Source organism: Pristis pectinata, chromosome 2 (genome assembly GCF_009764475.1).
Source record: "Pristis pectinata isolate sPriPec2 chromosome 2, sPriPec2.1.pri, whole genome shotgun sequence".
NCBI lineage: Eukaryota > Metazoa > Chordata > Chondrichthyes > Rhinopristiformes > Pristidae > Pristis > Pristis pectinata.
The window spans coordinates 106,990,004-107,012,782 of record NC_067406.1 but is presented as its reverse complement, the minus strand read 5'-3'; the positions used below and the strand labels follow the sequence as shown (position 1 = coordinate 107,012,782).

The 22,779-nt window shown below is 42.5% G+C and overlaps 1 protein-coding gene across 2 annotated transcripts in view; it reads right to left on the bottom strand.

Moving 5' to 3' along the window:
• Positions 1-22,779, bottom strand: part of fnip2 (folliculin interacting protein 2) — a 69,804-nt gene that overhangs the window by 37,846 nt on the left and 9,179 nt on the right. For both annotated transcript variants that reach the window (XM_052009304.1, XM_052009314.1), the window contains exon 2: positions 3,982-4,108. In XM_052009304.1, the coding sequence (XP_051865264.1) occupies positions 3,982-4,108 (127 nt within the window). The remainder of the gene's footprint in view (positions 1-3,981; positions 4,109-22,779) is intronic.

The window sequence follows — 22,779 nt, the reverse complement described above, 5'->3', positions numbered from 1 at the left end:
GTTTCAAAAAGGTGAATCGTAGTTCTCCACAGAGACTGGCATCCCTCTAGCCCGAAGAATGATATCTAACTTCTTTTTGAATATATTTAATGATTTGGCTTCAACTGCTATCTTTAGTAGAGAATTCCATAGGTCCTCCACTTGCTAGGAGAAGAAATTGCCTCTCATCTCAGTCTTTAATAGCTTACTCCTCGGTCTCAGAACGTGACCCCTGGTCTTTGACTTCCCCAGTACAGGGCAGATCCTTCTCAAATCTAATCTGTCCAGTCCAGCTAGAATTTTGTAGGTTTCTCGGAGGTCCCTAATCATTATTCTAGACTCCAGTGAACTGACCTAATCTCTCTTCACACGTCAGTCCTGCCACCTCAGGCGTCAGTCTAGCAACCATCCGACAGAAGATAGGGAAATATATTGCCCATTACCAAGATTATGTAAACTTTGCCTGATCATTTTGGAAAATGAGGAAACTTTCCAGAGTTTTTTTCCTCCCGATTGGCTCAATTTTCCTCTTTTCCCCAGGAGACATTGTGGCTCCTGATTAGAACAAATGGTGTTAGGCCATCAGCTGCAAGAAAGTTATTAGAATTCACCATCTGAAACAGAAACTGAGGATCTGAATAAGTGAAATTACTAGAATGAACAATGATAGATTCATGTCTAACAGGCATGGTTAAGCATGGTTACGTGGATATGCAGAAGACATTCAATACTGTTTTGGCAGAATGTGACAAATTGTGTACCTCAAGATTCACAATGTTTTAGATGAAGGAATGATGAATTAAATTTTAAATCTAAGCTTGAAGAAGTCACCAAATAAGGAGCTATAGAGTAGTGAAGATGGAAAGGGGAAGTTAGAAAGGGGCAAATGCAGATTAATTAGTCAATGTGTAAAATTTTGGCAGATGGAGTTCAACGTTTGGAAGCACGAACTTGTTTCAATACATTGGTATTGGGCAAGTTGCTGAGCCACTTTAGAGGGCAATTCTAAGTCAACCACTTTGGCGGATCTGGAGTCATACAGTACATAGGTAATGACGACAGATTTCCTCCCCTGAAGTACATTACAAACCAAATGGATTTTTACAATTACCCAACAGTCATTATTGCTATAACTAATTGCTTCTTGCTCTAAATTCTAAATTATTAATCAAATTTAAATTCCACAGCTGCTGTAGTAGGATTTGAACTCTGGTCTGTGGATTAGCAGTCAGGTAAGGAAAACTGCTCTGCCACTACTGATCCCTATTTTAACATTCTATTTTTAACTATAGGCTGCTCAGTTTACCAAGCCTTGGGAACCCTGCAGCAGAGAGAAGACAAGAAGGCAAGTGTCTTTTCAGCACTGCTTGCAGATCAAGTAGAGCAAAAGGTTGTCCTCCAGATCCAAACCAGTAAACACTCAGCACCTCATATCCCCTTACACCTGCAATTGATACTGCCACTAAGCCACTGTCTTACCACTCCTCCGACCTTTGCAATACTCCAGGAGGACCACTGCTGCCAGCATGTTTGCCAGCTAAATAACCTCTGTTGCCAATGAGAGGAAACCTGGCTTAAAGATACCCCATTTCTCAGCCTCACACAACTCACCTACAGGTTCACATTTCCGATGTGGAGAGGGAACCACACAGGAATAATCAACTTGAGTGGGTGCGGCATAAACACGAGAATTATGACAGAACCTTTGGACTAAATTAGGATTATAGGTTACATAAATCCATATTACATGACTTTGAGTTTAGAAGATTGAAAAGATAACCGGAGCTTTTTAAAATGAAGAGACACTGATAAAGCATAGGTACTGATCAACTGATTTTTCTCATGGGATAACCCAGAGAAAGAGAGCTTATGCAAATTTAAGATTAAAGCTACGTTAATATATAGGAAGAAAAAACAAATCACAAAAGAGTGCTAAAATGGAACTCTTCAACACCTCTGCCACCAAAAAATACAGTGGATGCAGTTCCAGTGAAAAACTTAAGACTAAAGTCAATAGATTAAAAAAGGAAGAATATCAAGGGATATAAATCAAAGCAGAGCAAATGGAGCTGAAGTACAGATCAGTCATTCCATAATTGAATAGCAACAAGCACTAAATGGCCCAAGCTTCTAAGCACAAATCAACCCCGAAGCCTTCTCACTTCCCCAAATGGCCCTCTGAGTTAAGGCAATTATTGATTCTTCCTTTCATCTCTTTTTGTAATCGTCCCTTCACACACCGACATCCCATTCTAATTTTCTCCCAAAGTACTACACGTTTTCCTTCTTCTGAATTCTTTGTACTATATTGTTCTACAAGCTTTTGCTCAGTCCTAATCTCTTCTTCAGCTTGGCAATGGTTTCTCCTTAAAATTTTGGAATTTATTAAAAATGTGATTTTCAAATGCAACTTGGTTGTCTGTTTGATGAATCAGTAAAGAAATGAAGGCAACTCCATTGTGTGATTATGGAGGCATATTTGCCCCCCTCCCCCATGTTACACTGACTGGATGCACCTCAGAATATCCTACTTTCAGGACTAACAAAAAGCAAAGAGGAAAGAATGACGTGAGTAGTGGCGCAAAGAAACATGAAATCAATTATAATTACCAAATCCTGAATAAATATAGGTCATATTCCACCTCCAAATGGGATTCACCTCAAATGAAAACTGCACCATTAGTAATCCAGTTTGGGAACAACCAGTAATCCAAAAAAGCAAAATATCTGAAATAAATAGTGCCGAAGACACTCAGCATGTGTGGAGCAAGAAATGAAGAAACGGAGTTAATGTTTCAGGTCAATGATCTTACATCAACATTGGAAGTTAGAAATGAAACAAGCTTTAAAGCTGCAGGAAGGTGATGGTTGGGGGGCGGGGGTAGAAAAAAAGTCCATGATTTTGTGGAGACCAGGAGAGATTACTAGAAAATATTGGATAGGCTGGGGCTGCTTTTTTTGGGAACAGATGAGGCTGAGGGGGAAACTTACTGAATGTGCAAAATATTATGACTGGCCTCGATGGAATAAGTAGGAAGGCCCTATTTTCCCTGGTTGTGGGGGCATTAACCAAGGGACCTGGATTTAAAGTAATTGGTCGAAGGATTAGAGGGGAGATGTGGAATACGATTTTCACCTTGGAGATGGCAAGGGTCTGGAGCTCACTGCCTAAGAGGGTAATAGAAGCAGGAACCCTCAACATATTTAAAAAGTGCCAGTACGTGGACCTGAGTTGCAGAATCATGTGCTAGTAGGTTTTGTTGGGTTAGGTAGTTCTTTTATTGCACAGGCAAGAATAGCCTTTCTGAGCTGCACATTTTCTATAATTTTATGAACCTTGGGTCCCAACTTGCATGAAGCATATTTAACCCATCCCAAGTTGTGAACACCATGGTCCTCAGTTATTAAAATTGTTCTCATCTTTTATTCCTACCCACAAATTCCTGCCATTCCTCATCATTTACTCCATTTTGAAGAATCTGGACTTCATTAATTTCTGCCTTTTCATCCTTGAATTTATGCACTCCACCATCAGTGGAGTGCCAAAACTACCATCTGATATCTTTCTCTCCCATCGATCTCTCAATCTCTTTCCTCCTTGAAGACACACCCTAAAACCTCTTTAACCAATGTTTTAGTCATCTGCCCCAGTAGCTCCTTAACATCAAACTTCTATCACATGACGTGGGAGGTTTTGTTCAGACATGGGCATTAATTAAATTCACGTCATCACAAGTTTCATTACTTTCTATTTACAAACTGCAAATTGTGGTATATATTCCACCTCTTGACAGAGCAGGTTGCTCTGTCAAGAGGTGGAATATATACCAGAACTCTTCATCTTCATTGTTATAAACTGGGCAGATTATACAACACTCATATTACAAGCACTGTGTGCTATACAACATCTGTCATATCATTCACAAAGAACATCTCCCACCCAAACTTATCTTTAAACAGTGAATTCAGACATTCAAAATATTTCCAAACCATTGTGGTTACCTGCACTTTGGCACCTTCAACTCTGCGCACTGCTTTAGAATCAAAAAGAACATGTCTGCCTCTCCTTTCACAATCCTGGTAAACAATCAGTCGAATCTGGTCAACTTGAAACTCCACAAGTGTCCAGCTGTAAAAGGAGGATATCAAGAATAAAAAGCAATCTTTGGTGTGTTTTTACAATGTTAAACTGTTTGTATATTGAAAGAACTAAGAGCATAGAACAAGGAAAAGGGAATGTATTGCAAGAAAATTACCCATAGGGAATAATTTAGCAATTTTGCATAATTATGGATGAAAACATGCCCTTATAGGATAGCACAATGCGGTCTTATGCTTACCAGTGCTTACTTCCCTAGGTCAGAATGTCAAGGATTGTTAAGAGCAATGGTCAGAGACCTGCACTGAGAGTGAAGTTGTGGCGACTCACCATCCGCGCAAGCGAACCGGCTCGGCGGTCAGGGCGGGCGTCATTGGAGCGGTGAGGCCCAAGATGGCGCTGGGCCTTTGTCTTCCCCGAGCGACAGGAGAGAACCCGTGCGCGCAAAAAGTTTTGATGATGTACCACGTACGTCATTTCCATTTTCAGATGGCGGCAACCGCGCTGCTTAAAAGGACCGCGCAAGGCGGGTAAATAAATCAGTCTTGTTCCACAGCTTGCAGACTCATGTCTTTATTCTCGCATCGCGGTAGCAGCCGCTACATTGGTGACCCCGACGGTCCAAACGGATTTTGGACCCACACAATGACCGATAACGCAGCAGCCAACGCAGTGGCACTCAAGCTGCCCACCTTTCGGATGCTTCGGTCCCACGTGTGGTTCGACCAGGCCAAAGCCCAGTTCCAACTACGGCAGATCACCTCAGACTCCACACGGTACTATCACGTGGTCAGCTCCCTGCACCAGGAGACAGCCGTTCAGGTCGGAGACTTCATCCAGTCTCCTCCGGGGGAAGTTAAGTACCCGGCTTTCAAGGCCCTTCTCATTCGGACCTTGGGCCTCTCCCGTCGTGAGCGCGCCGCCCGCCTGTTTCATCACGACGGCCTGGGGGACAGATTTCCATCAGCCCTGATGAACGAGATGCTGGCCTTGGCTGAGGGACACAAGCCCTATCTGATGTTCGAGCAGGTCTTTCTTGAACAGCTGTCTGACGAGATTCACCTGCTGTTGGCCAACGCCAACTTCAGCAACCCACGTGAAGTAGCTGCCCGGGCAGATGTCCTGTGGAAGGCCAAACGCGAGAGCGGTTCGTCCGTCGGCCAAATCGCCAGACTGCGTGCCCAACGCCTACCTAAACCAGTCCCAGCAGCCGAGCAACCACACCCCAGAAACACAGACTACGACACTGGCGACCAGCTGTGTTTCTACCATCAGAGGTGGGGCGCGGAGGCCCGATGCCGCCCACCCTGCAAGTTTCAGGGAAACGCCAGGGCCAGTCGCTGCTGATGGCTGCAGCGGCTGGCCACCAACACAGCCTCCTATTCGTTTGGGACAAGCAGTCCGGACGTCGTTTCCTTGTCGATACTGGAGCAGAGGTCAGTGTTTTACCCCCGACCGGCCGCGGCACTCACAGCAGGAAACAGGGACCCGCCCTCAAAACCGCAAATGGCACAATGATACAAACTTTCGGTACCCGTACAATCCAATTACAATTCGACGACAGCCGTTTTACCTGGAACCTTACCCTTGCCGCTGTCCCCCAGCCACTACTAGGAGCTGATTTCCTCCAGGCCCACAACCTGTTAGTCGACCTATGAGGGAAACAGCTAGTGCACTCCAGAACCTTCCAAACTTTCTCACTGGGAGAAGCCAGCCTACCAGCCCCACGCCTGGACTCCGTTTCCCTGTCTGGCAACGAGTTCACCAAGCTCCTAGCCGAGTTCCCATCGGTTCTGGCACCTTAGTTCACGAATTCGATGCCCAAACACAGGATGCAGCACCACATCACTACAACAGGCCCACCCCTTCACGCCCGAGCACAACGACTACCTCCAGACAAGCTCCGCCTGGCGAAGGAGGAGTTCCGCTGCATGGAAGAGCTGGGGATCACTCACAGGTCAGACAGCCCCTGGGCCTCCCCCTGCACATGGTCCCCAAAGCCACCCAAAGTGGAGGCCCAGCGGTGACTACCACAGGCTGAACGATGCCACCACCCCAGACCGCTACCCCGTCCCTCATATCCAGGACTTCGCGGCAAACCTACATGGGGCCCACATCTTCTCCAGAGTGGACCTCGTCCAGGGATACCACCAAATCCCGGTCCACCCCGACAACGTCCCCAAAACTGCGCTCATCACTCCATTCTGCCTCTTCGAATTCCTTCGAATGCCGTTCGGCCTTAAGAATGCCACGCAGACATTCCAGCGGCTGATGGACGCGGTAGGCTGCGACCTGGACTTTGTGTTCATTGAGTTAGATGACATTCTCATCGCCAGCCGTAACCACCAAGAACACCTTTCCCACCTCTGCCAACTGTACTCCTGCCTCTGATTTCGGCCTCACTATCAACCCAGCCAAGTGCCAATTCGGTCTCGACTCTATCGATTTTCTTGGCTACAGAATCACCAGCGAGGGAGCAACACCCCTACCCGCCAAGGTAGATACTATCTGCCATTTTGCCCGTCCCAACATGGTCAAAGGCCTGCAGGAGTTCGTTGGGATGGTCAACTTTTACCATTGGTTCATCCCTGCAGCAGCCCGTAACATGCGCCCTTTGTTCTCGCTGATGAGGGCAAGGACATCACCTGGAACGACGAGGCCGCGGCTGCCTTCGTTAAGGCCAAAGAAGCCCTAGCAGATGCTGTGATGCTGGCACACCCCAGGACAGACGTCCCAACCACCCTCACGGTGGACGCATCCAACACCGCGGTAGGTGGGGTACTGGAACAACTAATCAAAGGCCGTTAGCAACCCTTGGCATTTTTCAGCAGGCACCTTAGGCCACCCGAACTGAAATACAGTGCCTTTGATCGAGAACTACTAGCGCTGTACCTGGCGATGCGGCATTTCCGGTACTTTTTAAGAAGGCAGGCCTTTCACCGCTTTCACTGACCACAAGCCATTGTCTTTCGCCTTCTCTAAGGTCTCCGATCCCTGGTCAGCCTGCCAGCAGCGACATTTGTCCTACATTTCCGAGTTCACAACGGATATCCAACATGTCTCCGGAAAGGTCAATGTCATTGCTGATGCGCTCTCCAGACCGACCATCCACAGCCTGTCCCTGGGTGTAGACTACGCGGCCCTGGCTGATGCACAGCAAGCCTACGACGAGCTGCCCAGTTACAGAACCGCAGTCTCAGGCCTGCAGCTCCAAGATTTCGTAGTTGGCCCAGGTCAACGGACCCTCCTGTGCGGCGTCGCAACAGGTCAGCCCCGCCCTATAGTTCCTGCAGCCTGGTGAAAACATGTTTTCGACTCGGTACACGGGTTGGCACACCCATCCATCAGATCAACTGTCTGACTAGTCGCCAGCAAGTTCGTCTGGCACAGCCTGCGCAAACAGGTCAGTGAGTGGGCCAAGACTTGTCCGCACTGCCAGACATCAAAAATCCAATGACACACCAAGGTCCTGCCACAGCAGTTCGAGCCTACCCGTAGAAGGTTTGACCACGTTCACGTCGACCCCGTTGGTCCCCTGCCTGTTTCAAATGGAACACTGTACCTCCTTACCATCATGGACTGGTTCACGAGGTGGCCACAGGCAACCCGTCTCTCAGACATCACGACCAATTCCTGTGCCCGGGCGCTGCTCACAACTTGGGTCTTGTGCTTTGGTGTTCTGGCCCACATCACTTCAGACAGAGGTGTCCAGTTTACCTCCAGCCTATGGTCTGCATTAGCGAACATGCTAGGAACGCAGCTGCACACCACCACAGCCTACCACGGTCAAACGGGTTGGTAGAACATTTCCACTGCCATCTGAAATCAGCCCTGATGGCCTGCCTGAAAGGTCCTAACTGGGTCGACGAGCTTCCTTGGGTCCTGCTCGGCATACGCACTGCCCCCAAGGAAGATCTCCACGCTTCATCAGCTGAACTCTTGTACAGTGCGCCCCTGGTCGCCCCAGGGGAGTTCATACTCACCCTTAGGGGGCAAGAGGAACAACCTGCAGCAGTCCTAGGAAGACTGCGCGAGAGGCTCGGCAGCTTGGCACCAATTCCCACTTCGCGACACGGTCAGTCCCCATCCTGTGTGTCCAAGGAATTACGAGACTGAAATTCGTTTTCATTTGCAGGGGCACACCGCGGGCACCGTTGCAGCGACCATACAAGGGGCCGTTCTGGGTCATTAGACATAATGGGTCCACCTTTATTTTGGACATTGGGGGCAAAGGAGAAGTCTTCACGACGGACTGCCTCAAACCGGCCCACTTAGATCTGCAGCCCGTGAACTTTGGGGACTGTACCACCGGTTCTGGGGGGGGGGGGGGGGGGGGGGTGGGGATTGTGTGGCGACTCACCATCTGTGCAAGCGAACCAGCTTGGCGGTTGGGGTGCGTGTTGTCAGAGCAGCGAGGCCCAAGGCGCTGGGCCTTCGTCTTCCCCGAGTGATGGGAGAGAACCTGCATGCGCGAAAAGTTTTGATGACACAGCGCGTACATCATTTCCGTTTTCAGAGGGCAGGAACCGCACTGCTTAAAAGGCCTGCGCAAGGCGGGTAAATAAATCAGTCTTGTTCCACAGCTTGCAGACTCATGTCTTTATTCTCACACCACTGTAGCAGCCACTACAAAGTGACCTTTTATAGTTTTATGTTTGCAGATTTCTCAAGATGTAGAAATCCATTGTAAAGATTCTGTAGATGTGTTATGCAACATGTACCCAACTCGTCAATCCTAACCTAACTACATTATATTACAGCACCTGGAAACAAAGTAACCAGTCAATTAAAATTATATGTGCATTGTAGAGTTGCTTCTATACATCAGAGTTGCTTCAGCAAGCTATTCTTTTTAGCAACCAAGCTACAGAACTTTAGAAACAGCAAATATTGAAGAATGTTGGTTGCATCAGTGGAATTGAAACAGCAATAATTGGGCAGGATCATAAAACAAGCACCAAAAATTGGTCAACAAAGGATGTGAACACATTTTCTAGAGGTACTGGATAAAACATCAATAATACATGGACAGCCTTGATTATGCAACATTTTTTGTTTGAAGCCCAAAAAGCTACAAATTACACCACAGTGGTATAAATACAAAAATGTAATAAATTGCACATTGTCAACAGCTAATAAAAGGAATATTTCTCCTACACTGGTCAAAAGGTGATCAACACATAATATTAGTGCACTTTAGCATCAGCAAACTGAAGTGGGTATGAAACAAAAATGTCCAAAGTTTCTTTAAGCTCCAAGATTTTCAATTTTATGGGACATTTTGATATCTCTCTAGCATTGCTTTTGTAATTTAATTGATTTGCTGTAATTTTAAGCCATCTGACCCAACCCTGAAACAAAGAGTTGGGCATGCTAGTTACCAAAAATTCCAAATATTTCATTGCAGAAAAGACTCAGGGCCAAATGGATTTTCCTTTCCAATGCCCACATCCTGCTGCTCCAATACTGAGTAGACATCCAGAGGCTATTCCCATCAGTGGAAGTCTAGAACTTGGGGGGCAAGATGTCAAGCCATTCACTGATTGTCCAATAAGGATAGAGGTGGAGAAATTTCTTTACCCAAGCTGTGAATGTTCAGTTGAGTATACTCAGAGAAAGTCGACCTTGATTCTGAGGGACTGCCTATGAAGATATTTAATGTTAATGGAATTTAAGGCACTATTAGCTAGAGTTTCAAATCCTTGACGTAAAACATCTACACAGAAATTATGCAGCATCATGTTGACTCCACTCCTAGTACTAGGGAAGAATAATTGTTTGAGGTTGGGTGTACAAGTTAGTAATCTGCACAAGTCTGGAATTCTGTGTGGGAATGGCCATCATTTTGCAGGTGAATGCCGCTCAGCCTCCTTTCTCCTGATGTACTCAAACATTGTCATAGTACTCAGCCCAATATTGTTAATACTTAATACACAAATATAATGGTCCAAATTTCTAATCTTAACATGTTTTATCAAAATGCTCAATTTCTCTGTTTATAAATCACAAAGCATAAAATGACATGTTTATATAGATGATGATTTTTGCATTACCCACTGAAAAAAGTCCTCATTCAACAATATCACTGGGGAACTTATGCCTGCACAGGTGTAAAGGCTCCTGCAGCTTTTTTTTCCCCAGATGTCTGAAATCAGAAATCTGAAGAGTTCTTAGCCTGAAATATTAACTGTTTCTCTCACCACAGAATGCTCCTGATCTGCTCAGTTAATCAGTTCTTTGTTTTCATTAAAGCACTTATGCTTACTTCTACAAACGGCTGAAACATAATTTATAAATATGCCACAGATCCCCATAAGACATTCAGTAAATCTGCCAACTGGCATGACCACAGTGATAAGTGATGATACATTCAGACAGGATTTCCTTGTGATCTTGGAAAACCTAGCCAACAAAACAACATGCTACTGTAACTTGTATCACAAATTCAAATTGTCTATAGGGACCAAATCAAAGTCATGTAGAATCATTTTCATGATTCACTGAACTCTAATATTATAATATATGATCAAGTGAATGAAAAATCATTTTATGAGTTTTTGAGAATAGCTTTAAAAACTTTTTGGTCTAACATAGAAAAGGATTGCCCCGTCTTAAAAAAAATCAGCTGAACTTGCTAACAATCAGTTCTTGTTTTCCCAAACTCTTCCAATTAAGCTGTTCGAGCAGCATGCTGAAAACTAAAGTCCAAGTCTCAATGCATGCTCACAAAAACAAAAAGAGGAAGGGAAAATTTAAGGAAAACTCTAAGTTACTTTTGTATGCGAATTGGAAAACAGCAGTGCAAAGTTCGGTACAGCCTGTTCTTCTTTACTGCAGGTTGCTGTCTGACACAAAGACACTCGGAAACCAAAGAAATGCTTTAAATAATTATATACAATCTTCTCTATTAAAATTCCATATATAGACACAAGTTAAAGTTATTAAGATATTACTTGGTAAAAGACACCAAATTACTTCAATACAGTTTCCATTTACTTTAAATATAGTTAACACAAGTGCTAGAAATACCAATTAAGATACCAAAAGCATGCATAGTTTCCTTCAGCCATCCAGCCAACATCAACTCCACTCTCTCATCATTCTATAATCCAAAATACTGCTGAATAAGTTAGTTCTCAAATTTGTTTGATAGTTAATATTGGAAATGCTCCATGCACAGAATCAACCACAACTGCTTACAAACTCAATGCGCACAAGACCAGCAAATATAACTTTGTTAATAAATCTCATCCTCAGTTAATAATGGTTGTACAAAAAAAATTGAAATAGAGGCAGCATAGTTCCTATTTCACTTAAGTGACTGCTTCACCAATGTACAAATGCACACGTAGGAAGGAACCAATAAGCTGTGCCTCATTTGGGATACTGATTTTATCTGATGATTAAATTTATATTTTAAAATGGTTCTACTGCTTAAAAATGGAAAAAGAGACAAGAGGCCAAGAAGAAAAGCACTTAAAAACATTCATCAAAAAAACCTTGAGGCGATCAAGTTTGGAGGTCAAATTCTGTTAGGACAGAATGTAAATGGCAGGGACCTCAGCAGTGTCAATATAGAGAGACCTTGGGGTACAAGTCTATTGCTCCCTGAAAGTGGCAACATAGGTGGGTTGGGTAGTGAAAAAGGCATTTGGTATGCTTGCATTCATAGGCTGAGGCAATGAGTACAAGAGTTGGGACGTCATGTTGTAGTTACACAAAACATTGGTTAGACCACACTTAATGGTATTGTGCACAGTTCTGGTCGCCACACTACAGGAAGGAAGCAATAGAGTGCAGAAGAGATTCAACAGGATGTTGTTGGAATGGAGGGCTGCAGTTATAAGCAGAGATTGGATATGCTGGGCTTATTCTCACTGGAACATAGGAAGCCCGGGGGGTGATCTTATGGAGGTTTACAAAATTATGAGTGGCATTAATAAGATAGTTAATCTTTCTCCCGGAGCAGGGGAGTCTAGGACTAGAGGGCACAAGTTTTAGAAGCAAAGGGAGAAATTAAGGAGATCTGAGGGACAAGTTTTTTCACATGGAGGGTGGTGAATATTTGGAATGAGCTGCCAGAGGAGGTAATTGAGGCAGATACTATTATGTCCTTTAAAAGGCATTTGCACAGATACTTGGATAGGAAAGGAGTAGAGGGATATGTGCTTAATGAAGGCAAATAAGATTAGCATGGGTGGACACCACAGTCAGCATGGACAAAGTGTGCCATTAGGGCCACTTCCTGTGCTCTACAATTCTATGACTTTATGAAGTTAGAAGCCATAATGACAGTTTATTGGGCATTTAGATTACCAACTTTTCTCTGCCAAATATATTGACTTATTAAACCACTTCAATAAAACAAAAATACAATCAAATAACATTGCCCCATCAAAGAATGAGATGATAGGTACACAGGGTTGGACATTATTTTTGACACACACACAAGAACATTTTGTAAAATCATTAATGACTAAAGCAAGCAGGTTACCCATAAAAAGAAAAACAACTGAATGGTCATAAATGCTGCCAAGTCTGAGATCAAGATGTTCCAGATTTGAATCCAGTTTGCCCTCAATAAGCTTATCAACCAGGCTGTTTAGGCTCACTTCAATGCCTACGAGTTAACTGCAGTATGAATGAATCAGGGGGTTCGAGGAAAAGAATGAGAAAAGCAGATAAATTCAATTCCAATCAAACTAAATAGTGGGAAGACAAATGCTTTTCAACAATCATTAGAAACATTTTTCTCAGTGGCAACTATCTGAAACTGGGCCTGGCTGCTTGTAACCTTGGTATATTTGATCCTGTTGATAAGATCACTCCATTCACCTCCACAACAGAGTCCTATTTTGTCCCTGCCTCAGTTCATCTGCTTTCCTCTTCCATGCCTGTTCCCTCCAGTCCAAACAATTCCATGCTCTCCAGGTCAGACTCCTTCATTTTAATGTTCATAATATTGAGGACATCAAAATCATGTCTTTACGTTTCCATAATTAGTAAAACTTCCTTGGTAGAGAGCACATCCTTTATTTTCTCCTCATTAAACACACACATCAAATTCTGACTCTCAGACACAAGAACATGGGAGGAGTGGACCCACTAGGCACCTCAAGCCTATTATTCAATATAATCATGACTGACCTTATGCTGGCCTCAACTCTTCTTCTGTGCCAGTCCTCCACCTTTTTTTGGGGGGGGGGGGGGGTGCAGAGACTTCCAGAGATTCACTACCCTTGGATAAGGAATTTCTACACACCTTAGTTTTAAATGACTGGCCCTTTATTTTGTAGCTATGGGCCCTTGTTCACGACTCTCCCACTAGCGAAAACGTCTCAACATCTACCCTGTCAAGCCCTCTCGGGATCATATGCGTTTAAATAAGGTCATCCCTCATTCTTCTAAACTCCAAGGAATAAAGACCCAAGAAGGATCTATAAATGTAATACGAATGCAAAATATAAATTTAGTTTCTCCTACCATAGATGCTGTCTGACCTGCTGAATGCTTCCAGCATTTTATGTTTTATTTCAGATTTTAGCATCTGCAGTTTTTTTTTGATTTGCAAATTCCAGATTCTTTCCAACTCCCAATCATCTTTTCTGTCCAATAAAATGAACATGTGTTTTTCATTTTCCCAAAAAAGCTACATGGTTAAGCCAAGGAGACTGCAAAGAGATGACAACTTGTATCAGTTTCCTAAAAAAGAATGTAAAATGTTATTTTAATAAAAATCCATTAAGAGTATAAAACCTGCAACTGCAATTTGTATTAATGATCGCTGATTACACATCAAATGAAGCATACGCCACATTTCGAACCAAGCACTTCATTAGTTAAACCAGTGTTGAGTATGACACTTGTGTCAGGAGTTAATAGCTTATCACAGCATCACATGATACCTTGTGCAGCTCCTCCAGACACAAGCTTTTATGAACTAGCTCTGCAAGGTTGTTCAAACATTGGCTACAATAGTCTCTAATGGCTATCATGTGAGTGGCTGTCATCTGACAGCTCCTGGCAACCTTGCTGATCTCAGCAGGTCACACAGAATACAAATATGAAAGTTGTTAAAAAAAATAAATCTACAGTGCAACAAACATGAAGCTGCTGAAATAGATTACGGACACGAGAATCACCCAAATACTACAGGGGGAGAAAAAACACCCATACTAGCTTTGAAAGAGAACACAAGGCATAAAAGTTTTCTGTTCACCAAAAAAAAGCACTTAGAAACTTACTAAATGCAGAAACCTTACAAATGCCTAAGTACATCAGCTGCACACAAATTAATCTTCATATTCTAGGTCTTGCAGTGAAATAACAAGAGCACCATGCATGGCATGACAAAGGCAACCAGACAGCATTACTGCTGAAAGACAGTTCAATAACTTGGCCTCCAAACATGCAATTATGTAAACATCATTTGCAGCTCAAAGACCAAAACTGGGATAATCATGGTTTTGAAGTAGAGGCACTGCAGGTCAAATAGATTCCCATATCCTGCAAATTAACTCCATTCCAACAAGAAGTTTGTTTGGAAGAGAGGTGCACTCAGTCACTGAAGCATCAGGTCTCACAATGAATATCTTTATAACCTTTGAGGAACTCAGCAGGCCAGGCAGCATCCATGGAGAAAAGCAGGCAGTCAACATTTCAGGTCAGGACCCTTCTTCAGGACTGAAGATAGGAAAAAGGGGAAGCCCAATTTGTAGGAGGGAAAAGCAGAGCAGTGATAGGTGGACAAAAGAAGGGAGGTGGGGGTGTGCACAGGTGGTGATAGGTAGATGCAGGTGAGAGGTAGTGATAGGCAGGTACGGGGGAGGAGAGGAGCAGATCGACCAGGGAATTGTTCCCATTGTCCCTAATAGGCCCTACTCTTTCCCTGGTTATTCTTTTGTCCTTTATATACTTATAAAACACCTTTGGATTTACCTTAACCCTGTCTGCCAGTGATATTCCATGACCCTTCTTTACATAGAATATTGAAGAGTACAGCATAGGAACAGACCCTTCGGCCACTATATTTGTGCTGACTATGATGCCAATCCAAACTAATCCCACCTGCCTGCACATGAACCATATCCCTCCATTCCCTGCCAGTTCATGTGCCTGTCTAAATGCCTCTTCAATGTTACTATTGTAGCTGTTTCTACCACTTTCCCTGGCAGCACATTCCAGACACCTACCACTGACAAAAAAGCCTTGTAAACCTCCTTTAAAACTTTCCCCTTACGTGAAACCTCTGTCCTCTAGTATTTGACATTTCCACCCTGGGAATAAGATCATCTAACCTATCAATGCCTCATAATATTATACACTTCTATCAGGTTGCCTCTCAGCAAGCTCCAGAGGAAACAATTCAAGTCTGTCCACTTCTCCTTGGAGCTAATACTCTCAAATTAAGGTAACATCCTGGTGAACCTCTTCTGCATTCTCTCCAAAGCCTCCAAGTCCTTCCTGTAATGCAGTGACCTGAACTGCACATGATACTCCAAAAGTTTTGCACAGCTGCAACAGGACTTCTCTACTCCTATACTCAACACCTTTACCACCCTATCCACATGTTGCCATCTTCAGGAAGCTATGGACTTGGACTTAAAGATTCCTCTGTAAATCAATGCTCAAGGGTCCTGCCATTCACTGTATACTTTCCTCTTACATTTGAACTTCCAAAGTGCAACACCTCACATTTACCTGGATTAAAATCCATCTGCCATTTCTCCATCCACATCTGCAACTGATCTATATCCTGCTGCACCCTTTGACAACCTTCCTCACTATTCATTAACTCCACCAATTTGTGTGGTTTGCAAACTTAATCAGCCCACCTACATTTTTCATTCTACATATATAATAAACAAACAAAAAAAGTCAGGAGGTCCCAGCACCGATCCTTGTGGAATACCATTGGTCGCAGACCTCCAGTCAAAATAACACCCCTCCACCATTCCCATCTTCTATGGGCAAGCCAATTTTGAACCCAATCTCCCAAATCTCCTTGGATCATCTTCTGGATCAGCCAACCAGGAGGGGCCTTGTCAAAAGCTTTACTAAAGTCCATGTATACAACATCCATTGCCCTACCCTCAATTATCATCTTCACCTCCTCAAAAAGCTCAATCAAGTTTGTAACTTATCCCTCCTAATTTCCTTTTTCAGCATCTCCCTACACTTTTATACTCTTCAAGTGCTTCCCCTGTCTTCTGTTCTATATACCTTCTATATTATTAGTATTCCTTTTCTCTTTATCCAACTCTTGATATCACTCAACATGCAGGGTTCCCCATACTTGTTCCTCCAAGGATGAAAGCCAATACTAACATGGTGGCACTGAATTCATTATTTTTCCTTTGAATGCTTCCCACTGTGCAGATGTAGGCTTACCTGCAAGTAGATCTTTGTCAGGTCTTGTCTTATTTCAATGGAATTGGCCTCATTCCCCCCTCCTGACAATTTAATACCTTATTCGTGGTCTATTCTCTTTTTTTTTCCCCATAATTGGAATTGGTCACTTTGTGTAACACCAGCATTCACTATACCTTGGTACATGTTATGTGTATCACATAACATGTGCCAAGGTATAGTGAAAAACTTATCTTGCATACCATTTATACAGAGCAATTCATTACACAGTGCATTGAGGTAGTACATGGGAAAACAATAACAGAATGCAGAATGAAGTGTAACAGCTACAGAAAAAGGTGTAGTGCAGGTACAATAGGTGCAAGGCCATAATGAGGTAGATTGTGAAGTCAAGAGTCCATCTCATCATACTAGGGAACCATTCAATAGTCTTATAACAGTAGGACAGAAGCTGTCCTTGAGCCTGGTGGTACGTGCTTTCAGGCTTTTTTATCTTCTACCCGATGGGAAAGGAGAGAGGAATGTCCAGGGTGGGTGGGGCCTTTGATTATGCTGGCTGCTTTACCAAGGCAGCGAAAAGTATGCAACTCCATAGATTTCCAAAGTGGTTATGGTCATCATCTCCAAAATGCTCTCCCACTGACCTGCTGCGTTCCCCATGGTCCAGTAATGCTCCTTCCTTTGTTGGTCTATCTACATACAGGTCCACCCCAGGGTATGGCAGGGTTCTGTTCCTGTGAACTGTTTGTAACCTGGACAGTTCACAAGTTGGAAATGCAGCTGCAAACTAGGTTTCCAGGTAGCACAGGATGCCTGCAACTCCCAGAAGCTGGCAAACCCATCCTGCCAGGTCTCCCAAACACTCAATCGTATGTACAGGCTGCACACAAGTCAGGCGTTCGTAACCTGGGGAGGACCTATGCTGTGTCAAGATGGTCTCCTGGACACACTGCAAAAATTCTGCCATGTCAGCCTTTTACACCAAGGCAATCCCAGCTAATATTTGGGAAACTGAAGCCTTCTAGTACACTAACCCTAATTTTATTACATCTCTCTGCTATTTGACAACACATCTGTTCCTCTACCTCCTGTTGACTGTTAGCAGATATGCAATACACTCACAGCAAATCGATAACATTTTTTTATTCCTAATCTCTACCCATATAGCCTTATTTGAGGAGCCCTTTAGGATATCCTCCCTCAATACTGATGTATTCTTTGACTAATAGTGCAACACCACCTCTTTTACATCCGTCTCAACTGAAAATCCTGTACCCCAGTATACTGAGTTGCCAGTTCTGCTGGTCTTTCAACCATGTCTCAGTGATGGCAGCAACATCATAGTCCTGCGTGTTAAAGCTTTGAGTTCATCTACTTTATTACTGCTTGCATTAAAACAGCCATTCGGCTTTCTATTCTCCTCATGTGCATTTACTCTCCTGCTCGACTTACTGGACTAACTTTTTCTCCTCAAGGTGAATGTACCTCCCCATCTGAACATCTACTTTCAGCCCTTTTCCCTTGACAACTTGGTTTAAAATTTTTCCCCAAATGCACTGGCAAACCTCCCTGCAAAGAGTGCTGCTCCCATTCTGGTTTACATGCCACACATCCCTCTTTACAGGACCCACCTTGCCTAAATGGAAGAGAAGGTGTTGCTCAGGCTTGTGTTGGGCCTCACTGCAACAATGCAGGAAACCACAGATGCACAGATCAGAGTGGGAGTGGGACAGAGAAATAAAATGACAACAGGAAGTTCCAGATTGCCACTTCAGACTGAATGCAGGTGTTACACAAAGTGACCATCCAATCTACTTTTGGTTTCACCAATGTTGAATAGATGTTGCACCTTCTGCAGTTGCATGGGAAAGTGGCGCAAGATGTAATGTGACTGACGGGAACAGAAGAGCAGACCAGGGAGTTACGAAGGGAGCAACCCCTGTGAAATGCTTAAAGGGAAGAAGTCAAGGTGTGTCTAGCAGTGGAATCTTGTTGGAGCCAGTAGAAATTGTTAATGCTGCCAGTCATTCATCTGTGATTTTAGCTCAAGTTTTTCCTCTTTCCAACAGTGCAGCCTAGACATCTGCGCCTGTTCCACAGCTCTGCTATTAGCAACACATAACACAAACAAAGCAGCATAATGCATGTCTAACTGCCACATTAAGTCTCAGATATTCCCCTTATTCAAATTTGCCACTACTGAAAACTACCCATTTTATCTCGTTCCCAGTATGATACAAAGGCTCTCAGACCCAAAACCCACTGCTTGACCTACTGAACATTTCCAACATTTTCTGTTTTTATTAAAATTACTGGGATTTAAATAACTGTAGCACATTCAGTTCTATCTGCTGGTCAAATTCCTAAGCTTTATGATACTTAATGAAAGACAGGCAGCAAGTTGTTATTAATTTTTCCAGTGGAAAGGCATAATTCAGATGGTAATTTTTGGATAGTTGCATTTTGCTGTATGTCATTTCTCACCTGAAGCTGCTTAGCATCAACAAATTACAAGTGGACACCAGCACACTTTTATAGCATTATATGGCCAAGCACAACTGACAACAGCTACATTATGCTGCTCTCCAAACAGAAAGCAATGAAAGAGTTACTCACCATTTTCAATTAACTGTAATGGTTATGTATAGAAACAGAAATATAGTCATGCAAAAGTTATTAAGACAGTTTTCAATTCACCTCTCAGGAAAAGCAAAAAGAAAGGAATTATGCTTAATTGAGATGTACAAATTATGAAATAAAAAAGCTATTGTTTCAAAGATTTCATGGCTTAAACAGAAATATTTTGTCAGTCCCTGTCACACAATAATTTCCACCATCACTCTTAATTTCATCCGAAAATAACATTTCCATGACTCTTTCCATGATTCTTTCCATATGGTCCATGTATTTTTAATTGTACTCTTTGAAACCCAAAACAATTACAAAGAAAAACACCAAGTAGTTCATAAATCACTCAAGCTCTGAACTACCCCCAATGTGAAAAGTCATCAACTGAGCCTATAAACAAACATGATGCTCCACACCCAGGCACAGCTCAAATCAGAAGACAACTGCTGAACACAAAACCATGCAAGTATAACAGGTCATATTTGGAGTTTAACTTGGTTCTGACAGAGGGGAGAAGTTGCCAGAAAATGGCTAATATGTTGCAATAGACACAGGCAACAAAACAAGTTATTCAACAAACATTTTGAATGCAAAATGAAATTAATCAAGGGATTGAAATGCGTTCAACAACTTCCTCAATTAATCTTAAGTGACAAGGTTTTGGCTGAAACTGATTAAAAAATATGCAAAATTTAGTCTCTCTCAGCACCTAGGAAGCAATTAGTCCAAAGATATTTATTCTTTTTCCAATTTTGCATATTAAAAGGAGGTAGTACAAGCCAAAGAAACCTTGGCATAAATAGCAACAAAAACAACAAAAGCATCTATTGGATTCCCAATACATGCATCTTGCCAGTCTTATGTATTGACTGTAGCTATCTACACATCACCATCTTCGCAGCCCACCCCCAGAGATAGTGCAATTGCATGTACCCCAAATACATCCAGAGCATGGGACCCACATGGTAAACGTGCAAGGCCACACCACCCGTTTCTCATATTCTAGGAAAATCATTGAAACAGCTATCTGAAGTCAATTTTTAATAATCAGATTTACCCCATCAAGAATGATTAAATGCACGCAAATACACACATGACAATGCAACAAACCATGACAATGAATCCATCAGGAAGCAGTCTCTACAAAATTTGGTTCCATTATATAACAAATACATTGAATATAAAATCTAATTTTTGCATTACTTAGTGAACTCGTATCATAGCTTCTTTTTGTATCAAGCTTGGTAGTATTACAGATTGTGTATAGAAAAATTAAATATACATAGTCACACAAACATCATCACCCACAAACATTTCAATTGAAAGTTTCAGAGAAGTTGCAGATGTTAATAATATGTGGGGGGGGGGGGGAAGAAAAAGAGGCTTTGGGAATTTGCTGCAGAGAAAAACAATTATTACAGATGGATAATTTACAGCAGAACTGATTAGATACATAGAGAAAGCGAGTTAGCTGAAATATTTGAATTCAATAGAGTCCACAAGGTTCCAAGTTCCCCAAAAGAAGATGAGGTGTTGCTCCTCTAGCTTCTGTTGGGTCTCATCAGAACAATGCAGGTCAGAGTTGCTTCTCAAACAAGAGTATCAGTGATTGTGTAGGCAAGGAAGGGGAGATGAAGTCACAATGTAGACTCACTACACTAATTTATATGTGCCGATTGATTGGAGCGGCTGGCTCTAAAGTCGGAGTGGCATGGAGAATTAAAGTGGATTGATCTAATTGCAATATTACTTTTGTTTTTCTCTACTTCCATTGTCTAATATGCTGGATATTTCCAGAACTATGACCTGCATTTCATAGCTCTCAATGTCCCATTCTTATTTTCTCTAACTGCCCTCATTCATTAATCAACCAGATGGCTTCATCAACAGCTAACCTGGCTTCACCTAAAAGATATTCCTTTTGTCCTATCCCTGCCTCTCCCATCCCCTTTGAAACTATTTTCTCACTTCCCCAATTTTAACAAAAGTCTTCAACCTGAAATTGTTTCTCTTTACACGGTTGATTGACCTGCGGAGCATTTTCTGTTTGTATTTGTGGTTTCATAGGAACTACTTTGACCTCCAATTCACAACATAATTGTTTCAATTCTAATTTCATATTCAAGCATAAAACTTCCCATTGACACATCACTGGAATACTGAAACAGTAAAGTAGGCTTTCAGGTGGACACACTGTTCAATTTAAAAACTTTTAGGCCATCAAATATTTTCTTACAGATAATCAAAAAACACGCAATAGATAACATACGAATTAATGCAGATTTTTAATAAACCTCAGACATTGGCTTCACAACATTGCAAACATGATATACAAGCATATAAATTACATATGGGGAAGGGAACGTAACAAGAATAAAATTTGGTCACATCTACTCTTCTTTCACCTGCCAAACACTTCAGCGCACTTGCACATGCTTAAAATTAAACCGTGCTCTAAAGTCATGTAGGCACAGAAGTGTACAATTTCTCCAGAGAGCCAGCCGCTCCAATCAATCTGCACATGTAAATCAGTGTATTGAGCCTAGATTGTGATTTCATCTCTCCTTCCATGCCTACACAGTCACTGATACCTCTTATTTGGGAAGTAGCTCAAATTATTTCCACCCAAACTGTCTGACCTCTTATTGCTAAGCAAACTTTATACTCTTCCACTGATTATCTACACAAGTTACCGTCCAGTGCATCTTCAGGTCAATTGAGGTCAGAGACAGGAGGTATTTTGAGCAGGTCACACAAGAATAACCGATATATATAATATAATGGGCAGTTTGTCTAACAAGGAATGGATGGACGAGTGAGGCTAGTAGTTGCTGGAATTTATAAGAGTGAGAGAGGTCTTGATTGAAACATATATGTTCCTGAGGTTCTTGACAGGCCAAAGGGAAAGAGGATGTTTTCTCTTGTGGGAAAATCTAGAACTATGGATCATTGTTTAAAGGGCTGCCCACTTAAGACAGAGAGGAAGTATAATTTTCTGAGGATTGAGTGTCTTTGGAACTCTCTTTCTTAACAGGTGGAAGCAGAGTTTGAATATTTTAAACACATAAGCAAATAGATTATCAATATGCAAGGAGGTGAAAGGTTACTAGTGGTAAGCTGGAATCTGGAATTAATGTTGAAAATTAGATCAGCCATGATCTATCGAATGCCAGAGTATGCTCAAGAGGCTGAGTGGCCTACTCCTAATTCATATGTTCATAAATCATTCCCCATTTTAAAGCCATTTATTCTGTCTTTAATTTTGTATAGGGCCCAACTTCCACGTTTATAATGGAAAAGTCCTCTACTGCAAGAGAGTGCAATTACAGTTAACATGTTCACTCATTAGTTTTCATTATAAAAGAAAACAAAAAGCGAAGGAATACAAACACACTGAAAAGTATTCATACTGAGCAACACTACGATAGGAATGTGGGGGGAGTTGGGTGTAGTGAAGAGCAAAGATAGTCTCGAGAATTGCAGGAAACATGGGCAGTTACCATTGACGTTCTCCCAGCAACCTATGTTGATTACTTTTCTTGGCCCATGACTCATTACTTCTCATTAAAATGGGAACAACAAAAAAAGAAACAATATTAAGAAAAGATCAAACAAGAAAAAGCACTAGGAAATTAATGCAGGTTCTAGCTGAACTCCCACACTACTGACAGGATAACTATCTCTCTGGCACATCTATTTGTCTC